Genomic DNA, 24354 nt, shown 5'->3' on the forward strand with positions numbered 1-24354 from the left:
TGTGCTGGCAGCAGAAAGCACCGGGGCACAAAGGCTCCCCTGAGCCAATTACAATGCTGTAATGCAGCGTTGCGATTGGTCTGAGCGCCGTGGTTTAGCGCTCAGATGGGAACAGGGAGCCTGTGCATGTTCATTACCAGGCTGTGTAATGTAGCAAGGCGGGGAACATGCACAGTGCGCATAAACTGTTTGGTCGGCCCAAGATGGCAGTCCAAACAGTTCATGCACACTTAGGGAGTGCACACCACACCCCCTGCTCTGGCCAGCCCAGCCCGCCCCACCACTAACGATACGTTATCATTTTATTTTTCCTTTTGAGCAGTAGGGCGACGCTCCTACACCTTAGCGGAGGAGCCGCCATTGGCTGACATAGTGAACAAATGCTATTTATTGTTTCTGCAAGTGTATGTCTATGCAGATCTCTGCCAAAGCATCTCAAATCCGGGCTAGGTGACTTATTGTTAGTATAACAAAGGGCTCTGCTCATAGCTTTACCAATGCAAATGCACCTCATTTCAGGCCTGTATGAAAGTGATGCCTGTGGCTCGGCTCTTTCAGGACCTGACCTCACTGGCATACATATGCTGCTGCTTCTGCAGCTCCGCAAAGCTCCAACAATGCACCTCCATGCTGATATGAGCACCCAAGTGCCCTAGAGTCTCATACACCTTTGAAAGTACTCTCTACTAGCCTCCCTTAGTCTGGTGGGGTGGCGAGAACCCACCTAGAAAGTTTGCGCTCATTTGCTCAGGGCCATTCAGGGCGTGGTTTAACCTGGGGATACTATTTTTGTCTGTCTACACCCCTGCTCCACCCCTCGTAACTACACCCTCTTTCTGCTGCCACCCTTCTATCCTTAATCTATGAAGTCCTGGACCTACTTGTCTCCATTCCCAGCACTGGTGATAAGTTAATGCTGAGAACTTAACTTGAGCAGACCCAGTGAGTCTCCCACCAAATATGATTTTTTCCAAACATGATTGATTGCAGTATAACAATGAATCATTTATATTTTCAACTCAGTGAAGAGTTAATTAATGCAAGGGTTAGATAATGCTTCAGAAATACAATATCGTTTGCACAAGACTGCATTCGAGCAGGAGGATCCGCGGCATCGATCTGGGTCCCTTTTTGTTTCATTCAGCTTGCATCATGTCCAAAGTAGAGATTGGCAGGTTTTCTGTGAGGAGCAGCGCAGCGGTGTTCTTAAAAGGGCAAGGCCTTCAGCGCTCCTTGTGGCACAATTACACTGCAGCTATGCAACCGTCTAGGGACGCGGAGTTTGCATAATGTAATCAAGCCGCTTAAATCTATACAGAAGCATTCAACATGCCATATTATCCAAAGCACTGCCATGACGTATTAATGGCAGGGGGGTGGAATGATTACAACAATTAATTAGGGTCAGGGAATCTGGACAAAATTATCTTTAACCCAGAGTCCATGGAATTTGCTTGTCCTAGATTATGGACAAAAAAGAAAGAGCTGAAGTTCTGGATTAAGAACCCTTTCTTAGTCCTGAGTGCTGTCTGATGAGGAACAACTCGTAGGTCTTTCTACAAGAGGTTGTAGATCTGTTGGTGCCTTTCACACACTTCACAAATTCCAGATTAGAACCCCAGCCACACCTGTGAGTGAAATTGGTAAGTGGTGAGGCATAAAAGTTGTGGATAATTTTAAAGTAGTAAAACAGCAAAGCGAACGAGCCTGAGTTACAAAGCGGGGTTTCCGAGGGTTCCCCAACCTCCACGACAATTTTGGAAAAAAAAGATTACCAAATGGTACATTTTGATACAAATTTGAATAAGGAATTTGGTGACAAAGCAAGGCAGTTTATAAAGCAATTGTGAACGTGTAGACATTGTATTGTGTGAATTGTACAGTATGACAACTTCAGACCATTTAAAGTGTGTGCTTGCGCTGGGTCTTGCACTGCATGTGGCATTGACTTTGGAAGAAAACAGTCAATCAAGGCGTGGAGGAGCACCCACCATGCCCCTCATGGGAACAGTCCAGTCCGACTGCCACTGAATTCAAGCTAGCCTGGCTGATAAGAGGTGATTACCCCCAAGCTGGTCCCAGGATGCTTGTTTCCTGTCCAGGGAGGACCTGGCTTGGCAGTTCGGGCTGGACTGGTCCCATGAGGGGCAGGGTCAAGGCTAATTTGCGTATGGCTGGGTCCAAACTGCGATTGCATGGGGAGCAAAAAAACTATGGATTTAGGCACAGATCTCTGTACTGGGGTGAATATTTGACATTGTTCAGCATTCTGTACATCAATTGTTCTTTTTGCTGGGTCATGGTTATGGTGAAAAAAGAAAGGTATCACCCCTCATCAGCCAGGATAGCTTGAATTCAGTGGCGCAGTGAGCACGGGACCCATGTCTGGGCATACCCCTCCCACTTAAGGTGATAAAAGCAAAAAGAACAAATGATGGACGGAATTCTCAACAATGCCGTTTTGCCAAGCCAGGTTCTCCCTGGACCGTAAACAAGCATCCTGGGATCGTTTCAGGGTATCACCCATCATCAGCCAGGCTAGCTTGAGTCCAGTGGTGCAGTAATCAAGAGACCCACGTCTGGTAATACCCTTCCCACTTTGGACAACTAAAGCAAAAAGAACAAATGATGGACGGAATGCTGAACAAGGTAAACATTCACCTCCATTCACAAAGATCCAAAACTGATCCAGGATGCTTGTTTCCGGGCCAGGGAGGACCTGGCCTGGCAGTTCAGGCCGGACTGTTCCCACGAGGAGCAGGGTCAAGACTGATTTGCATATTGGGAGTCAAAACTGGGATGGCGTGGTGAGCAAAAAAACAATGGATTAAACCCAGATCTTTGTGAATGGAGGTGAATGTTTGCATTGTTCAGCATTCCGTCGATCATTTGTTTCTTTTTGTTTGCAACCACGACCTAGAGCATAAGTCATGGTGATAAGGATAATAATAGACTCTGTGCCAGTGTCTTTAAAGAAATCTAGATTCTTGCAACATTACACTTGGAAAATCGTCATTTTATGACAAGGCTAGCATTATACATGGTATACAAAACGGGGCTGGCTGAGTGAGAAGTTTTGTGTAGGTTCACTCGCCTTCCCAGAGCCTGACTATCAAAAATAACAAGGGGGAACCCTTCTTATAATCTGTGTTTTCCTCTTATTCACCTTACTTGGAGGAATCCCCTAAGGTGGTTAAAAGACCTCTCACCCACTGGGATTCCCAGTGGCATGCTTCATCATTGAGTTCTCGTCCAGATACCTAATATATGTGGATGGGCATAACCTTGTAAACGAAGGGAGCTCTTTGATTGTTAAAGGCATCCTATAATAATAATTGTCTAAGGTGTCCCCAAGAATATTTTTGTTATTGGCACCCTGACAAGGTAAAACAAGCATTGGCATAGCCAATAGGTCTCTCCTTTGGGACCTTATACGTTTTTAGCCATGCAACACTTGATGTTGTTGCACCAAGGATATTGTACTGGATAACTAAACACTTATAAGGTCCCAAAGGCGAGACCTATTGGCTATGCCAATATCTGTTTCCTTAGTTACAACTTTTCAGGCAGAGCTTAGCCACCTATTCTACAGAAGACATAAAATGGAACTGTTTCAATATCTACCCATTTAAAGCTTGAGACACAGTGACCAAGTAATGCTTAATATGAGATAATGCTTTTTCTTATAAACTCTGACCGCCCTCAAACCCATCTCTTAGAGACTGTAATTGCTTTCTCACAAACTAGTGATATCCATTTCTGCAACATACAAACCAAGTGCTTACATCGTATATGTGACACTGCAGCCAGTTCTGTGTTTTGTAAGGAACCATATTGCATGCCGAACAATCTACTTGTATACTAATAATGCGGATCTATCAGTTGTGTAGCAAGGATATCATGGGCTCCAACACAAGCATGTGTAGTGAGCCACAGTGCCACCCAGATGGGTAGCAAAAACATTCATAATTGGGTGGAGGGCACACTTACAACCCCTTGGCCCCTGTGGCATTGTACCTCCTGCACTAATTATGCCACAGCACTGACATTGATGAGGTTCAACTCCCACAATACAGGGTTGTTGGTTAAGAAATCCAGGACTGGGTGTGCTGTATAACACATCTGACCCCTAACTAGGTATGCTTCTAAAACAATTGACGAAGTGGACACAGACTTAGCGCACTGCCACATCAACCAAGGACCAATGTAGATGATTCCCTGTGTCCTGAGCAACTACGTCTTGACCTTGCCTCAAGGCGAGGGAGGATACAAACTTTGCTCGAAACATATCAACATGTCATTAGCTCACTAAATTTTCCACCCTGGCCTTTCATTTGACAACAGTGCCTTCTAGGAGATGCAGTTTTGTTTGTTTGATTTGAAGCAATTGTCACAACATACTTCATAATTGTAATTGAAATTATAGGAGTGATAGATATTAGAAAGTGATTGATGACATAGCCGTAGAAAACGCTTGCGTTGTTTGCAAATTCTGAAATTAAACAATTTTAAAGGCATCCTCCGATCCAGCGGACTGCTCGTAAGCTAAAATTTCCAGATGTCTAAATTGTGATAGAACAGGGAGTTACTGTAGTTGAAACATTTTATCTAATTGTAGTTGTAATGCAGTTGAATTAAGTTTGATTAAATTAACACACCTGATAACAAACAAAAACAAGCATTGGCATAGCCAATAGGTCTCGCCTTTGGGACCTTATAAGTGTTTAGCCATGCAACAGTTGCATAACTAAATACTTATAAGGTCCCAAAAGCGAAACCTTTTGGCTATGCCAAGCGGCCGTGCGGCAGTGAAAGTGAAAGTAATCGCGGTCAAGCGTGGCGTGCGCGCCCGCGCACATGCACTGTAGCTCTAGGCTGGCCTGGTAGCACTTTTTGGAGCCCTCTCAAAAAGTCTCGCCAGACCAGTGCATGCGCTGGGTCAGGCGAGACCTAAAAAATCAGTGACTTGAAAGACCTGGTTTTGACACGTTTCCGCTTGCGTATTTTGGCACCTTCATTCACCTCGCTGGGGAGCCTTCGGTTGAGTGGGGAGCCTGTGGAGGGTGAGGGGCCTGACGCCCTGTGAGAAGCTCACACGCACAGAGCACTTTAACATGACAATAGCGGCCTCTGAAAGGCTCCCCTGGAGGTTCTGCGACACAACGTCATCACCACCCAAAGTGAGGCGTCGGTCCGTGCCAGTCAGAGCCGTCTCTCATCGCCCCTGACTGGGCGTGCACACAGAGAGACAGCTCGGAAGCCATCTGGCAGGAAGGGGCGACAGGCTGCAACTGGGCTAATGATGGGAAGAGCTCACTCACCTAAGAGCTGGTGTGGAAGGGTATATTGAAAGACGGTCCGTTCACATTATCGAGGCCTTCTGAGAGCCTGAATGATATGATGAGTAACGCGGGCTTGGAAGGGTTCAAATTACCTCAGATGTATTTACTTTAGGGGGAGTACATTGCAACATGAGGAGGGGTGGAAGGAAAGCAAACAGCAGAACGCTCAGAATGGACAATTTGGATATAATCGAACAATGTCAGGTGAAAACAATACATGTTTGCATTTTGATGGGTATTTCTACTTTAAAAGAAAACTACCAATATCACTTTTATGATCGCTATTTATACTGGGAAATTATGTGGTATAGTGGCTAGAGCTGCAGACATGTAACTGGGTAACTAGGTTCAACAAACCCTCTTACACTGAATCAGTAAGACCACACATTTGAACGGGCGGGCACGCGCTAGAAAAACAAGCAGCAGCTAAACACGCGAGTGGTGCGCGGCGCGCTGCACTAATTAACAAGCAGCAGCTGTTTTCGCAAGTTGTGTGTGCGTGCGCAGTCTTCACTTTTCAAGCACAGCACTCGTGCTTGTGGCGCGCCGCTTCTCGCTCCCGCAAGGTGGATGCCGCCACAAGTACGAGTGTGTGCTTGAAAATGAGCAGAGCGACGGCTAAAGGCCCTCCTATGCAGCGCTGCGTAGGCGAGGCCTAAAAATGGGTGGGTACATTCAGTGAGAAAGCATCTATCCTCCATGGTCAACGCGTTTCAGCCATCACACCAATGCCTCAACGGGTTAGTTGACTTTCTTCAGGACCTTGCAAGGATCTCAGTTTTGTGCTCACTGCTATTCATGCACAGCAAAATGTGAAATACTTATTCACCAGAATCATGCACTTCATACGTAATTATCTACTTGGTCAAGTTTTTGCATCTGTCTGTTGGTACAAGAGATATGACAATTAATAGAGCTGAATTGCCATGTATTCATGCATTCCATGACTATCCGTGTGCTCGCAAATCTGCACAAAATGCAGGACAAACACACAATTGTGCGATCACTCCATGAACTAAACCCATTGATCAATTTGACCTTGTAACCAAATTGTGCCTAGTGTGTGTATTGTGGCCCTTGACAAACTGCACACTGTCTCGATCAATACTATCCCCTGTGCAAATTGTGTGTTCATGCTAGTTACATTTATGCGTAATCTTTACATTAAAACACTCCCTTCATTGCTCCATTGAGATAAAGAGGCGGGTGGACCTTGTAATCACACACTAAAAGAAACAACATTTGTGTACCGTATTCTCATAGTATCTGGTTATCGTATTAATGAATGAGGATATTTCTCCATTTTCTTTGGTTTACCAGAGCCTTCGAGACTTCCCCACTTACTTCGGCAAAGGTACTCATCCCGGCTCAAAACGTATTCTGTTCCGCTTTGCCCCGTTTCATAGGGTGCGGTACTATTTTGGTCTTTCTTCAAGCCCCATCGCACCCGTATTGTGTAGCATCCCTGTCCTCACACTGGGAAGTGACTTAAGCAGCTTGGTAGAATGCACCTAGCGTTTGTTTTCCAGTTGTTCCACATTGTTTTATGTATAGAAGCTACTAGAGAGGCTTTTGCTGGCCTCAGCTTGCGGGCACGCGCGCGTGAATGTGCACAGGCCTTCTGGCTTTTGTAATGGCTCATTAAGCCTTACAATGCTCCTCCACCCCCTCTTTCTCTCTGCTCTCACTACCCCCTCCCTTCTCCCCCTCCCTCTTCGTCAGCTTTATTTTCAGGCACCCTTACAGCGCGTGATAATACTTTCACTTTCACGGCTGTATTTTCTTTAGCATTCTCGTCTCAGGTTACTTGTTTTGCTTAAAATCCTGAACAGCGCCAGGTGAAGATTAAACCAGAAGCCTCACTTAAGTGTGCCGATTCCACCACACCACTGAAGCAGTCACCCTTCCTTCTGTGTTGCTCCCGTAGGTAATTGACACATCAGACACCTCTTACGACCTTCCTGGAAGTGACTAATGAGATATTTTATTGCTCTCTCTGACTTGTTAAGTCTCTGTTTTCCGCCCTGCCGGCAAACTGACATTCGGCAATCGCAGCGTAGGAGCCACAGATGCGTCAGACCTCAGCCGGGCTTCTCCACATGCAGGTGCTCGAACTGACACACGAGGAGCGCATTCAGGCCGTCGTAAATGCGGGAACTACGGAAGCTGTGTCCCTCACCTAAATCAGGAGTGGGAGGTATGTCTCCTGTATCCCATTGACTATTGACGCGCGGGGCAGCACTTGACCTCCTGTGCCCGGCCGCAGCTCACCAGGAACTCCAATTGTCACGCTCTTTTGATCAGTGTGAGATCCGCCGGTGGGTGAAGCAAATTCCCTAATCGTCGCCAAATGCAGTAATTGTAGTAGGCTCACACCATTATCTGCTTCAAATGTGTTTTCTTCTTAATAGGCTTCACCCAGGACATGGAACGACTCTCTGGTCTGGAGGTCGAACCGCAACTGCCATTCGAACCTTTCTACCAGCCTTCACTCCATGCGCAGGTACACAACTGAATCACAACACTGAACGAACATTCTAATACATTCCCAATACTACATGTGCACCCAGGGCACCTTCCGAGCATGAGAAGTCCGATGCTAACTCTACAATGCTTCCCACGGTGGACGAGTCCTTCTTTCCACCTGTCTGCAGTCTCCTGCCGACATCCCGCCCTCACTCACTTCTCTATATGTAAATGACCCCCCTCAAACATCCTATGATTCTCCCCAGAGTAAAAAAACAATATTTTAAAAAATTAATCTTACCTAGTGTAATGTAATTGGTGCTTGCGCAAAGCGATGCAATGCCCGTGGGCCGAGGCTGTGCTATTTAAATTGTAAAAAACAAAGTACAGCGCTACACTGCTTTGAAGTTAGGCACGAGTTACATAAATCAACATGCACACTTAGTAAATAAAGCACAATTCAAATGATCCAACGAGGGCCCATCTCCAAATTTTCATTAATATTACATTGTAAATCAAAATATTATTTTACTATAAAGTTTTTGTCCTGGTTGGCACCCGCATTTGTAAATGTCAGCTCTTCCGCAGAGCATTAATGCAGTCTGGCTTCAAACTATTAAAGAGACAATGAAGCAACGACTCTAGTTATACGACACCCCGCAAGCCGAGTAGAGGCGCAGCCATTCACAGCTGTAAAATCTCTCTCAGGTTGGGCACGGGCAGAGACATTACATTTTAGAGCTCACAACATTAATTTGGGCATTATGGGTTGTTACACACGGTAGCAGCATGCCATCTGGAAGAAGACCAAAAAAAGATGTGATTTCCTTTTCTTTTTAATTAAACAGTAGTTTTTTTTTTAATTTTTAAAAAAAGGCAACTATATTACATTTCAATCGCTTTTAAACACCAAATGTTTTCGCTCTTTTTTTATATAGTTTATTTGTTATATTTTTGTGAGATGGTACATCTACTTCTCAATACATTGCTGCAAAGCCCACTACGTTGGTGACTTCGAACTCTTACTTAACAAGCATTTGCAATGCAATAGGTCTCGCATTTACGCAAGTTTGAGCTATTGACATTGCAAATAACAATGCTTTTTATTTTTGCTTTTAAAACAAATAAAAGGCATTGTCATTTACAATGCCAATAGGTTAAACTTGCGTAAATGCGAGACCTATTGCATTGCAAATGTTTGTGTTACCCTCCCATTCTGCCAATGTGTCCTCAGGGGACACTGTATCCAGGGTCTAGGTCTCCTCAGAGGGCTTTCTGTGTTTGATACACTCATAACATAATTCACCCAGTTTGCTGCTGATATTGAAGGCTGTACTTTCCTAAATGTTTCTTTTTGACCTCTGCTGCACAAGCCTCCAGAATTTATGTGAATTTCTTGGTTTCGATGCCTCATAAAGTTCTACTCACTGCTTTTTTTCATTCAGTTTTCTAAGTTCCCATATCTTTGATCTGTATGCCTTTCTTATTTTTCTGAAGTCACTAGTGAGTGCACCCGAGTTGTTAATGACCAGCTCCTTCTCAGTTGATTGTTCAGCTTACATTGGAGAATTTTTAGTTCCGTTGATGAGTGAAGTAAAGGGCGGTGTTAAGGTGGGCCTAACATTTTATTTATTTTATTCTAGGATCGAACAGCAGTACACATGTGAATATACAGTACTGGAGATAAAATAATACAATATAAAATACAGTGGTATAGTGCATCACATCAGACCTAAAAATCAATAATAAATATAAAAAACACAAGCAATTAATGAGAATGTGCAAACATAATCATGGAATTATCATAAATACAGTCAATACGTTAAAGATAACGAACATCAGATGGAAAATCCAGTTTTGTACAGTTCAGATAAAATGAGTTCAGTGCCATCGTGCCTCGTGCAGTCCCTACTTGTAAAATCACATTATATCAGTTATCCCTATTATATACACCAAAAGTTGGATAACAATACACAAAAAACCTTCTAGTAACAAGCCAGTTTTGTACAGATACAGAGTAAAGTGCCATTGCCCCTCATAGAGTCCCTACATTTAAAATTACAATCTCACGTGGGATAGCAGCAATGCACCTAAAACCTTCAAGTAAAAAGCTACTGAAACTCCCAGTATCAGAAGGTAAATCTTCCCTCTGCCCCCCTAGAACTCAGAAAACAGGTAGTGCAGTTACAGTGCCCCACTAAAGCGGCATACTATAGTGCAGCCATGCCATAGCTACTTAACATGTTGAAATAAATGCAATTAATGTGCAGCTTCATTGAGGCCAACTGCACCATTTTAATACTCCGGAAATGTAAACAGCTGTCAGCATATCTCAGGTTGCAGTAATAGGAGGTCGGGCCCACATTTTCTTTTTTTTTTTTTTTTTTTTAAATTTTTATTGAACAATAATTCGGTTACAAGCACGGGCCTACAACCACCAGGGCCGGCCGCTAGGTACAGAATGAAATATACATTTATCAAGGCTGCAGTCAAGTCCCGGGGCGCAGCCCCGTAGTGGCTCCGGATAGTTCTAAAGGAACAGGAGACTTAAGTCCAACAGACACAAAAACTAAAAGAAAAACAAAAGGCGAGGCATAAGGGCAAACAGTGCGGGTCAGGCTTCCTCCGGGGACCATTAAGCAGCTGGCAAAAGGAAGGAGTACCGGGAGGCTGGGGACGGGGGGGGGGGGTCAAGGGAGATGAACGTCCATATGTAGTTATTCCAAAAGGTGCCAGGAACCATCAAGGGTCAGGGGGACATGGCGATATCGGTGTCCACCAGGGGGGGCGTACAGATACCCCCGCGATACGCATTCCATTGCCCCCAGATTCTACCCCATGCCCCCGGCTTACCACGGGCCACATACACAGTCTTCTCCCTGAACATACACCAGTCCATATTCTCCTTCCATACTGACACGGTGGGCGGCCGTTGGGCGCCCCAAAGCTGCGCTATATCTCTCTTGGCAATCATGTTCCCCAGGGCCGCCCACCGAGTCTGAGCCGCGCTGTAATCATTGGGCTCCCACACATTCAGGACACAGCGACGCACCTCCGGCAGCAGCACAACCCCAGTGACCTGTCCCATAACCGTATGGACCCGGCGCCAGTAGTCCGCCACCTCGCGGCACTCCCACAGGATATGGAGAAAGGTGGCGCTGAGCCCACAACCCCGCTTACAGAGCCCGTCGTCGGAAAATCCCATCGAGACCAAGCGAGGACCCGTCACATACACCCGGTGAAGAATCTTAAGCTGTACCAACCGGAGACGGGCTGGAATGGCGACCTCCTTGGGGGACGACAGTGCAGACTGCCAGTCCTCGTCGTCCAATTCCACCCCATCCCCCGTCCAAGCCTCCCGGAGGCGCACAAAGAGGTCAGCCCGATGATTAATCAGTTTTTTATAAGTTAAAGAAATAGTACTGTCAGGGACATGTCCATCAAGTATGCGGTCCTCGAGGGGCGAGGAAACCGGGATCTTGGTCCCCTCCCCAAAGACCGAGAGCAGGGCGTGTCGAACCTGGGCATAGCGGAAGAACTCCCTGTCCGTAAGCTTGTATTCGGCCTGGAGCACCGCGAAAGTCTTAACCGTGCCCTTATGCCACAGGTCTCCCACTTTGCTGATACCAATCGTATCCCACTGGTCAAACCCCTTCGTAGTCCAGAGGCTGCCCAGGCGGTCGGAGGCAAACAAAGGAGTAGCACATGTTAGTCGCTCACTCCAGCCCGTGGCCGCAGTGGCAGCCCTCCAGGTCCGCACCGCAATCTTAGTAGGACCCGTAAGGGTCCGGCCAGCCGAGCGGGAGTAAAGTGCCCTGTTATAGTTCCCGCCGGGAAGCAGGAACTTGTCCATCTCATACGCCGGATTCAAGCCAGGCGCATACGTGGCATGGTTAATGGCCGATAGCTGCGAGGCCCAATAGTACCTGCGAATGTCAGGAAGCGCGATGCCCCCGTCGTACCAGGGGAGAGTAAGCTTAGCAAGAGCAATACGCGCCCGCCCGTCCCACACCAGTCTCCTCTGCAGGCTCTCCACCTCCCGAAAGTAGGCCACTGGGATAACGTCGAAGGAGTTCTGGAGTGCATAGAGGAACCTGGGAAGGGACATCATTTTGAACAGCGCGGCCCGACCCAGCGGGGACAGGGGCAGCCTGCACCACCGGGCCGTGTCCTCTCGCAATCGCCGGAGTGGACGCAGGAGATTCTGCTCATAGCGAGCCACCGGGTCCAGCGAAACGTATATCCCCAGGTACTTAAAGCCGCTCAGAGATATTTGGATCGGAAGACGAGGCGGCAGGAGAGGAGGACCACCAGAGATAGGATAGACGCAGGATTTAGACCAATTGATCGTGAGACCCGAATTGTTCCCAAAGGAAGTCAGAACGTCAAAGAGGACGTTGAGCGACTGCCGCGGTGAGGTGAGATACAGGAGAATATCGTCCGCATACAGCGAGACCCGATCTTCGAAGCCCGGGGCCCACCGGATCCCTCTAAGCGAGGGCTCCCAGCGGAGCCAAGCAGCGAGTGGCTCCAGGGCGAGAGCAAAGAGCAAAGGGGACAACGGGCACCCCTGCCTCGTGCCCCTGCCGAGGGCAAAGGGCCGAGAGACCCGCCCATTCACCACCACCTGAGCCATGGGTCCCGTGTAAAGAAGCTTCACCCAGCCAATAAAACCTTCCCCAAAGCCAAATTTAGCCAAAACAGCCCAGAGGAATGGCCACTCGATGGTGTCAAAAGCCATCGTGGCATCCAAAGAAACCAGCACGGCCGGTTCGGAGAGGAGCTCCGCCCTGGCCAGGGCGCCGTGAAGACGCCGCAAGTTAAGAGAGGTGTTGCGGTGCGGGATGAAGCCGCATTGGTCCGGATGAATAAGATCGCACACGACGCTCAACAAACGATTGGCAAGGACTTTCGCCAGGATTTTAGGCTCTGCATTTAGCAGTGAAATAGGCCGGTAAGAAGTACAGCGGTCTCGCGGCTTGCCCTCCTTGGGGATCACGACTATCGTGGCCAAACGCTGGTCAGCCGGAAGGGAACCCGCCGCAAGAGACTCACGGAACATGCGACTGAGGAAGGGCGCAAGCTTATCAGGGCGCAATTTATATAGCTCAATGGGCAGACCGTTGGGACCCATAGCCTTGCCCGAGCGAAGGGAGCGGATCGCGGTCGCTATTTCATCCGCCGACAAGGGGGCGTCCAGCCGCTCACGGTCCTCAACGGACAGGCCGGGCAAGGCAATATCCCTCAGTAGAAGGCGAGAGTCGTCCTCATCTCTGTCAGTCACTGGGGAGTACACAGCCCGGAGGTGGTCGGCGAAACATTCCACAATCTCATCCGGCTCAGTCACACACACACCATCCGCAGCACGCAACTCCGGGACCACACGATTCACTCTCTCCTTTTTGTCCAGCCACGCAATCAACTTTCCCGCCTTGTCCCCGGCGTCGTACAGTCGACCCTGCTGCTCCCTATACATAGTTTTGGCCGCGTCAGTGACCAGGGACCTATATTCAAACTGTTTCAGGCTAAGGGCATGGAGCCCGTCCGGAGTGACATTCGCCTCCAAGGCCGACTCCAGCCCCGAGATGTCAGTCTCCAGCCTCACCACTGCCTCACTCTTGACCTTCTTAGCCACCACTATCTGGGAGAGGGCGTGTCCGCGGATCACGGTTTTAAAGGCTTCCCACAGGGACATTGCAGACGACACCGACCCCTCGTTATCAAGGAAGTATTGGTCCATAGCCTTAACCAGGCTGTCGCGAGTCGTAGGGTCTCGCAGGTACCATGGGTTAATGGGAGCGATCCGCCCTGCAGACCGCGACCCGGTGTCAAAAAGAAGCCACAGCGGAGAATGGTCGGAGATACCCCGCGCCAGGTGCCTGACCTCTCTAATCCGACCAGTCTGCGCCGCGGGCATAAGGAAGTAGTCTAACCTAGAGAGACTCCCATGCGCCCCCGAGTGAAAGGTGTACTGACATTGGGTCGGATGCATTAATCTCCAGCTATCCACCAGGCCGAAGGTCTCCAACATCCCACCCAGCCATGCCTGGGCAGCGGGGAGGGTCCTTGGTGGGTGACGATCCAGTTCACCCGAAACCACAGAATTAAAGTCCCCGCCCATGAGCAGGAGGCTGTCCGGAAGGTCAAGCAGCATTCGACCCAAGTCAGTGAAGGTGGAGTTCTGGAGGCCCGGGGGGACGTAGACTGAAACCAGGGTAAGGGGCTGCCCCTCCCACCTCCCAATCAAACACACATAGCGCCCTCTGTCATCCGAGACTATCTTAGTGATCTCCACCGGAAGGGAGGTTCGCAGGAGAATGCCCACCCCCCTGGAACCAGTTGTGAAACCAGAATGGGCTACGAGGCGATATCCCCCCCTGTTCATTGCATGACAAACATTACCAACCAGATGCGTCTCCTGGAGAAACACCACATCAGGAGTCAAACGACGCAAATATTGCAGCACTACACCCCGCTTGATACGGTCCCCCAACCCATTGACGTTCCAGGACATAAGCCTCAACCCGTCCCCCCCCATCCCCTCCAATAGATCAAGGGTCCCCCAGCCTGCAGCACAGTTCCCAGATGTGGACAAAAATCAATACCTCGCCCTATAAACAAAAAACACACAACAAAACAACCCCTCCTCCCCCCCAACCCCACCCCAAGTCCAACTCCCCCCACCCTGCACCCCTGCGGGCCAAAAAACCCCCCCAACTTGTAGTGTGCCTGTCGCCCCACTAACCCCATTCTACGAAAAGACCCCGGAGGAGGAAAGGGACCCGTCCCCGCCCGCCCCCCTCACAGGTCCTGGTGAAACACAATATACAAAAGAAGTAAGACCCAACTGAACAATGCAAAACGGCAAAATCAAGGACCAAAAGTCATTCTAAAGGGGACCCGTCACCTGCGGTGCCCGCAGAGGGTCCGGGACGGCCACCTCCGTCCGGCAGCGAGTCCAGCCAGTCACTTGCGGCCACAGGAGAGTCAAAAAAGGCTGTCCGATCCCCATGTTCCACTCGGAGTTTTGCAGGGTAGAGCATCGAATACTTTAGGCCCAGCTCGCGGAGACGACGCTTCACCCCTTGGAATCCCATCTGCTGTTTCTGGACCAGTTGCGTGAAGTCCGGGTAAAAATTGATGGTCGAGTTCTCGTGACGAACCGGGCCGTGGGTCCGTGAGGCCTGCAGAATAGCGTCGCGGTCCCTGTAGTGGAATAGTTTGGCCACGATAGGCCTCGGGGGGGCCCCCGGCCGTGGCCGACCGCCCGGAACTCGATGGGCCCGCTCCACGGCAAAGAACTTACTTAGGCCAGCCGGGGACAACTGTTGCAGGATAAGTTCCTCGACCACGAGGTCAACCGGGCGGCCGTCGGAGGACTCCGGTACACCTATGACGCGGATGTTGTTGCGTCGGGCCCGTCCCTCGAAGTCCTCAAGCCGCCGGGCCATATGATCGTTGACCACCCTGATGTCTCCAAGCGCGGCCCGCAGATCCGACACCTCCGCACCGAGGGTGGAGGTCCGTGTATCGAGGGCCTGGACCCTCTCGTTAGTTTTGGAGAGGTCGGCCCGGATCAGGGTGACATCAATCGCGACGGTGTCGATCTTACGGGCCAGGGCCTCGTATTGCGTGGCGATGGTTTCCCTGATGCCAGCAATGGCGCCCATAATGTCCTGCAGGGAAAGTTCCGTAGAGACGTTCGTGCCTCCCCCTGCAGCGTCCGGGGGGAGGCCAGCAGCGCCAGGGGACCCTCTGCCCTGGGTATAGCGGTCCATGTTGTTGCTCTGGACCGCTCCCCCGCGGAGGGAGGCCTTGGTCTTGCGCCCCTCGGGACCCCCTTTGCCCCCCATGTGAACACGGTCACTCAAGGGGACCCCCAATCAAGAGGTGTAAGGGCACCAGCAAGAAGACCTCAAAATGTCGGTATAGGGGGTCCGAGGCGATAGGCACTCTAGTGGCAGGTGGAGGAAAACCTCGTGCAGAGGCCCAGGAAGCACCTCGCCACCCCGAGCGCACCCGCCAGCTGGTCTCCTGAAGTCCAAAACCGAAACCGAAAGTGGTGGATCGGCAACTGGCACCGCGCTGAAGCCGCTGTTGTTCAATTGCAGCCCGGCCCCACGGGTCACCTTCACCCCGGTCACCTCCGTCGGGTGGGTCCCAAAAGTTCCGACGACGACAACTCAGGATTCCCAGGTCCGAGTTGATTTTTGAAAAGAGATATGTGCTCAGCTGGTCTTCATCTCCCAGATTCCATAAACCACATCAGGATATTCTCAGGATAAATTCCGAGGAGCAGAAAGGGTCCGGGGAGCCCTGTGCTCACGCGACCATCTTGGATGCGCGCTAGGCTCCTCAGTGGGCCCACATTTTCAATTTAGTCATGATACTGCCAAGAGGCATTACATCTCTTTAAGCGCCCAACCCGTCTTGCATATGCCTCCTCAAACTTCTTTGTTCTGAGCATATTTTTTAAGCCACTCTTGGTATGTTGGAACAGGACATGTTCTCCATTTTTGGAGAATCAAGGAGCGAACAATTGAGAATGCAAATCATACAAACCCCTCTCCCCATTTACCAATGCTGGAGTTCTGACTCTGATAGAAAACCCAAAAAAGTACTACACAAGCTTCTTGATCTAGCTTAGCCTGAAGACCAAGACTGATAGAGTATAGCTTTTTTCAAAACTGCCCCAGCTTCTGACAAGTATCACAAATATAGAGCCAGGCCCCAGCCCCCCGCTAATGGCAATGAAAACAATGGTCCATTCTATGAAGGGCTGCAGGAGTATAATATGCTGGGCCGGACTGGCCATAGCAGGCACCGGGCATTTCCCTGGTGGGCTGCTAGGGCGGGGACCGATTTTGGGCCCCTGGGGGCCGTTTTTGTTACTGGGCCCTTTTTGCAGCAAAGCTTTAAAATCGGCTCTGTAACAAAAACGGGCAAAACCAGCCCTGGCAAACAGCTCAGCCGCTCCCAGGTGGGCCGGCCGAGCTCTTTGCCAGTGCCAGTTTTGGTTCCCAGTCCGGCCCTGATAATATGCCATCTGTCTAGATAAAAAAAACATGCTCTTAACATTTGCCTCTCATCATGACTTTTAGTCTATACCAAAATAATGGCAGCCGTTCTCAGAAAGACGACATTGTGTAGTCAGCCAGGCTTTTTCTGCTGTATTCCATGGTTACGTAATAACCTATACCAATTTCCAGTTCCCTGGAGCTTAGACCTTAAAACCGAACGTATAAAAGGACGAGTGTCTTAACTAGATTCCTGGCAGTGATTACTCAAGCAAGCATTGGCATAGCCAATTGGTCTCGCCTTTGAGACCTTATAAGTGTTTAGCCATGCAACAGTTGATGTTGTTGCACCAAGGATATTGTGCTGCATAACTAAATACTTATAAGGTCCCAAAAGCGAGACCTATTGGCTATGCCAATGCTTGTTGGGGTTATCTCAATATCGAAAGGTTACTATGTTAAGGTCTAGAGTGTATGTTTATCATGTACAATCTTTCCTCTAGATGTCTCCTGAATTACTTCTGTTCTCAATCAGTGTTCCACATGCTTGTTGGAAGCAATTTTCTTCAGCCTTAAGCAGTACTGTAATTTATGTATCTGTTATTTTTATTTCTACTTCTCGGGGGGATTTTACTAGATATTTCATTCTAAGCAGATGAAACCTTTTCATTGCCAAAACCTTTTGTTAATTTAACTAAAATTATACGTATATTAGACTTTTATAAAGAGGCTTTCAGTCACTTCTCTTCATCCAATTTTCAGTTCTTGTGTCATTCATATTTTGCTTCTGCCTACTACAGCACACGGGATGGGGCAATGGGTCAGGCTACTTCAGCCATTGGCAAACTTCACTCAAATCTGCACACACACAAGGTATTTCCCTTCCAGCCAGTGGTTTTGTTTGACTTTATTATTACTTTGTTTTGCATTTATGATAGCAAGAATTTTCTAACTGATGAGAGCACAGGGCTCATTTTAGCTTTATCACTTCCTATCTCCTGCCAATACTTTTAAAAATTCATTTTGAAATGGCCTATCTGACTGCTGAATATAAGCTCATGAGGGTGCTCTAACTTTGCAACCCTGCCTGTCATTCCTTTTTTCTGTCCTTCTTTCCTCTTTTTCTTTATTTCGTTCCCCCTTTTTTCTTACCTACCCTTCTTTCTCTCTTTTTCCCTCTTCCTTTCTTTTTTTGCTCTTTCATTTTCTTCTTTCTTCTTACTTTCTTTTCATTTTAATATTTCTTTCTTTCTTTGTTTCATCCTTCTTTCCTTCCTTCATTCCTTTCATCTTTCTTTACTATTTTCCACTTTTTTCTTTCCGTTTTATCTATCTTTCTTTCTTTCCTTCTTTCCTTTTTTCTCTCTATCTTTCTTGCCCAAAGGCAAAAGGCTGGCAAAACCATTTTTATTTTACTAAAATTATGCGTATGGCATAATTACCTATAGAGGTTTTCAGCTGAACATTGTCTATTACTCTGTGGTTGAGTCATACACATTTGTCTTTTACCCACTCCAGTATACATCAAGGGGCTATGTGTTGCCCTACTTCAGCCCTTGGCTGACTTCACTATGAGTTACAGCCTGGTGCCCTTTCACAAGGATCACATCAACACACAAAGTAGTTCCATTCAGTGCCAGGGAGTACTATGGCAATGTGTGTGCTTTTTTGAGACCAAAACAAATTTTTTGCCTATGTTCAATGTTTTTGTTTAGATTGAGAAGGGCCTGGAAGCTTCCCAAACAAAGGTTTTCAAAAACCATGACAAAACAAGACAAGAATTGCCAAAAGCCTGACAGCCAACGCCAAACCTAATGGCTTTGCCAATGCTTGTTTCTGTTGGTGGCTATCCTGGCTGGCCAGTGCGCGCTGGGAGGCCAGCTACATCTAACTTACTTGAATATAACACTCCTCTCCGGATCCTCTGCCGAGTGTTTGCTGCTTTGCTTCTCTCTTCAAATTCTGTATATGAGCAACCTGTATCATTGTACTTGTCATTGAGTTCAGTGGCGTAGAAGTTTTAATGGACTGTGAGAGATGCAGCAGAGTTTCACTGCACACTAATGCCTTCATTACAAGTGGCTTGTTAATTAAAATGGGAATTACTGGTACCTGCAAACATCGCAATTATAAGTTCTGGAGAAACACTGCTGATAAGTTGGTTTTCACCCTAAGGGTTCACTTACTTTCAAGCTGACACATTTTCCGGGCAAAACCTTTCAGAAATGTGCATACAAAACTCAAATCTTTAAATTTTGTTCCCTCCAAAACTATCATCCTTATTATGTCCCCCCACCATGAACTCTGTAACAGTAAATGAGTGGCAAGATGAGGTTAATAACAAATATTATGTTGGCCACTCATAATGAGGGTCTAAGGCACCCAGGATAAATCACTCATAGAATTAGGTCCGGGTTGTAGATGTCCAGAGAATGTGCTTTACTCAGTTTTAGTAGACAGCAAGAAAGACCTGCGTGACTGACGAATGAAGTACATTCATATAAATGTATTCCTGCAGGAAGATCAGCTGTTGAGAGTGAAAGTATTAGATTGCCACTAATTATTTCCTTCAATCCTCTGAGGGAAGGAACACTTAAATAAAGCACATATTTCTCCTAACCCATAAACAGACTGTATTTGCCCAAAATACACATTTTTTGAAGCATTTTATTCAAATTGGTAGTCTTGATATAGGATTAATTTTTCTATCTCGTATCTCAACTTGAGAATGGAGATGCTTTTACATTGATTTAATTCCAGTCAGAATTATATTCTAGTGTAATTACCTTAATAATTTGTATTCGCTTTTTCCCCCCAACAAAGTCTTCAGGAAATGTCCGTTTTCTGTTCTTTATAGTAGTGCTATGTTAAAATGTCAGCAAAATTAACAATTACTTTTAGTGACCTATTGTTTGCTCTCATTATTTAATGTAAAAACAGTTTCTGCATTAATTTGTGCCTTTAATCCCTCATTGAAGATGAATGACAAACATTGTTCTGCTTCTTCTAGGTCTGCTTGTGGGAACACTTGATGTGGTGCTGGACTCCAGTGCAAGGGTTGCACCATACCGAATACTCTACCAAACTCCTGACTCCCTAACATACTGGATTATTGCTTGTGGTAAGAGATATGATCACACTCCATTATTTCAGTGTTCTCTGCAAGTCTTTTCTCACTTTTTTTTACTTGGTAAACCTCATGTTTTTTGTTCTTTGCTTCTCTTTTGCTGTTTTTCATCTGGAGCAGATATATGGGCTACATAGGTCAAGATTATTTTCCATTTGTCCATGGGAAATTATTTGGAGAGTAATTTTAGGTCTGTTCATGTTCACTGGGTAATTGAAGTACAAACACTGTTCAGAAAACTACAATACCAAACGTGCCCTTACATCAGAGCACTGCATCATATTTTCACGTTTTGAGCTTCATATCCCAGAAGAGGTCATAAAGTGCTGCGACATATATCCGCTTCCTGGGGGATCTTTCAGGCTGGCTGGTTGGCAATGGTATTGTAGTTAGACGTGAACGGGAGATATTGGGTGAGGTGCTTGAGGGCTGACGCTTTGCTCTAAACATGGTACAGCAGCCTCACTACACAGAAGCATGAGGTGTTGCAAAGAAGTGCCAGAAGAGAGACATTCATACAAGCCATTACCTACCATTTTATATAGGAGTTAAGTATATTATAATAATTGTGTGCGCAAAGAGATAGACATGGATGTACATTACTCTGACTTTAATTCAGTTCCAGATCTTAGCCTTTTGAACTAAGAATACGTTGTCACCAGACCCATTTTTTTAAAAATAAATTAGGCGTGAATGGTAAATACTTCTGCCAACCTAGACCAAAGCGCTGTCGTTTCTTGGTAGCTATGGAGTTTGTTTATAAGATGAGAGTTCCATAGTCCTGAATAACAACATGAGCCAAGCACTTTGCTTTCAAATAGATTTATCTCCCCATCCACGGCTAGAGTGAAGACTGCATGAATGCGAGTGAGAATATTAAGAGTAAATAATTTTTCAGCAGCAGCATTCTGGATTCTCAGCAGCTTCTAATTCACATAAAGTCTAAACATTAACACCTTGAGTGTAATGCGACCACACAGCCCCCTGTATCAGAGTTAGAGAGTTGTGTGGGAGGAAATAAAAACACATTTCTGCATTGCAATTGTTGCTTGGGTAAACACTAATGTTGTTTGTCACATCCCTGACATTAACATGTTGAGGAATTCCGCAGCCAGCAGTCATGACTAACTAGTCCGGACTCAGAATCGCTCCTTGACTCTTTATCTCAAATTGCAGCCTCTTCGTTTCCAAAAAGTGTTATGAAGATTGTGGATTTGGAAATGTGTGGACCTTTCCTTTACGCACCACCCTGAATTTGAGGGACCCAGAAAATCGCATTGTGCCCCATTGTTAAAAACACTTTCTTGATTCTCTGGAGCTCTTTTCACCATTTCGTAATGCTAAATTTGAGACCATGCACACCTGCTCTATCTAAAATGTATCATAATTTTAGTCCTTCTGTGGAACGGGCTCAGGTCGACTTATGTTCAGAGAAGCTGAGATGGAGTTACCTTCTCCTGTTACAATTTACCGACAGCTGCATATATATGTCCAAGGAAACCTTTGTTGCAGTAGACAGAGAAAAGAATATCCTAGTGCAAATCATCTCCCCTAATGTTTGTCAGAGGGGGTATCCAACAAAAAAAGCATGCCTACTTCTGCAATATGTGCAATTTGAGATTCCACGTAACAAAATACATGTCTGTAGGCTTCAACACAATGTAACAACAATCCACCCTTAAAGGCACATTGGCTTTACCATATGCTGCTTACATAAATATGTGAGGCTTAGTGTCTTTGTTGTAACTTTTCATAAACATAAACAGATCACACCTATGACATCTGATATATATTTACCAATGAACCATTCAGGGCTATAGCCTTGATCATTTGTTTCCCTCTTTCTCAGTGCTGCTCCGTTAAGTTGTTTTTCTGGTAATCACAAACTTTCTGACAACAGATGGCTGTCGGCATACCTTGCTCCTAAATACCCAAACATTATTTTTATAGTTATTTATAAGTGGGTCTTGGAGTGAGAAGAGAATTGGAAAATCTGTCTAAGTCATTTTGGGGCTCTTTACAAATTGGGGCGGGCATTTGTCAGTGCTGATCTCAATCTGAAGCAGGTCCTATATTGCAAAACATTCTGAACCAAGCTGGAGCCAAATATTCAGTTAAAGATAATTTGCATAACTCACTGATGGCAAATAGAATGCCATGGCTATGCCATAATAGGAGACTTTTTTTCTGTCCGTGGCAAAGATTACAGATCCTTTAAATCTTCCCTGTGACGAAGACAAGATTGTAATCCATTCCTCTGAAAATTCCATCTTAAGTAAAAGGCAGTCATTCAATATGTCCGCTTTCCAAAGATAGAGATACAGGTGTCGATTACAGATGGAAAAGAGCCAGACCTAAATTTAATTCAAGACACGTTTCTGATTAGAGTGCCAAAAATAACCACAAGTACCCAGAAACACTAGGGAATAATAATAAAAAAATAACTTGTAACATCTACTATTAGTAATTAAACATTGCCCTCTGGCAAGGGTGCCTGGCAGAATGAGTTTGAGGAAAGCTTTTGGGAGAGTCTCATTTTCCAACCCAGATTTCTTAATCTCATTATTTACCTCTGGGATTAAACGGGCAAATGTTTTCCTTGAAAAGTACTTTACTGGCAAATGTGATTAAGACAAAAATGTTTTTTACCTTTAGTATGTTCAATTTATCAAATGTGTTCAAATGATTAGTAACTCTTTAAATAATTATCTCTAATGGTGAAATATTAAGAATTGATTTCCCCCTCTCCAGCCTTCACTCTTGATTCAGCACTAGCTCCACCGACACCTCTGATCCCAAGCTTTATGCAGTAGGTTGCTTCACTTCCTCAGTCATGCATGTCTCCCACAGCCAGAAACACTGGGATCGATTTACAAAGAGTTGGCTGGTTTGTAAATAGGACACACTGTCTCTTCACACTACCCAGCAATCAAGCTTTTACATGAAAGTGGTGGGTGCTTCTATATACAATACTGTGTGTGTGCAAAAATGACTCTTTACTTTCAAAGCACTGTAGTGTTCCCTTGCAGGAGTGGGTTGCTTAACTTCCCCTTTGACTCTGATTTACAACTTATGAGAGGATAAGCCATCCTCAGTTCTTTAAATGATAATATGGAAGGGTGGAGAGTTGTTGGATGTGTCTGTGACCCTGCATGACGATCAGACTCCTCCGTCATATACCTTATTGTTTGTTGTACCTCAGTGACTGCTGTATTTAAGACCAAAGGGTCTACTCTTTCACTTTAGCAAACACTTTATTAGGTGATTATAAGATTCTCTGCATAAAATGTTGTCTGACAAAACCTTTAGAAAGGATGTCTTATCCTTACTATGAACTCCACCTGTAGATTTCGAGGTATCAACTTAGTCTTCATGCTTGGCTATATGGTTTTCTGATGTATGTGACTTAATATAAAAACGAAAAATGAGAAACTGCATTGAATGAAACCTAATCATGGAAAGCCAATTTAAAAGTAACACAATTTTATGAAATATAAATAAATAAAAAATTAAAGAAAACATTTTAAAAGAAAAATCATATTACAGAAAAATTGTATTGAGCTTGGGTGGAGTTTAGGGGTAGTGTGGGTTTTTGGGTTCATTGATGGGTGGCGGTGAATGTAAGTTTTTAGGGTTCAGGAAAGAGTGGCGTTCAGGTGTAGGAAGGGGATTTTTAGGGGTCTGAGATGGGTGGAGTTTAGGGGTGATGAGGTTTTTTTTAAGGATCAGGAATGTGTGGCGTTTAGGCTGGTGGGGAGTTTTTAGTATTCACAGATGTGTGGAGTTTAGAGATATTGAGAGTTTTTTTTAGGGTTCAGAGATAGGTGGAGTGTAGGCGTGTTGGGGTGTCTTTAGGGTAGGGGTGATGGGTAGGGTTTAGGAGTGGTAAAGGGTGTTTAGTGTTCAGGAATGTGTGGAGTTTAGGAGTGGTGAGAGATTTTAGGAGTTAGGGATGGGTGGAGTTTATTGGAAGAAACAACTTTAGGATTCAAGAATGGGTGGAGTTTAAGGTGGTGAGGGGCTTTAAGGACACGGTGATGAAGGGAGTTTAGATGCAGAAATGGCTTTAGGTTTATGGGATGGGTGTAGTTTAGGGGTGGTGAGGGTTTTTAAGGGGCATGGATCGGTGGGGCTTAGGTTTAGAAATGGGTTTTTAGGGTCCAGGAATGGGTTGAGTTTATGGTTAGGAAGGAGTTTTACAGTTCAGGAATGGGTGCAGTTTAAGGGTATAAAGGGCTTTTAGGGTTCAGGGATGAGTGGTGTTTGAGGGGCCGGGGTGGGTAGAGTTTAGGCATGGTGTTAGAGCTGGGTTGCACCCTGTCCAAATAGGGACACTCACTCTAGTCAGGGTAAGTAAGTTACACACCTAAGATAACCCCTGCTCACCCCCTTGGTAGCTTGG

General features: G+C 46.2%; 1 protein-coding gene across 1 annotated transcript in view; it reads left to right on the plus strand.

Moving 5' to 3' along the window:
• TBC1D9 (TBC1 domain family member 9) overlaps positions 1–24354 on the plus strand; it is a 386514-nt gene that overhangs the window by 105322 nt on the left and 256838 nt on the right. Inside the window, exon 2 of the mRNA XM_085641600.1 lies at positions 19836–19946. Coding sequence (XP_085497726.1) covers positions 19836–19946 — 111 coding nt within the window. The remainder of the gene's footprint in view (positions 1–19835; positions 19947–24354) is intronic.

This window comes from Triturus cristatus, chromosome 2_2 (genome assembly GCF_964204655.1).
Source record: "Triturus cristatus chromosome 2_2, aTriCri1.1, whole genome shotgun sequence".
In the NCBI taxonomy this organism is placed as follows: Eukaryota; Metazoa; Chordata; class Amphibia; order Caudata; family Salamandridae; genus Triturus; species Triturus cristatus.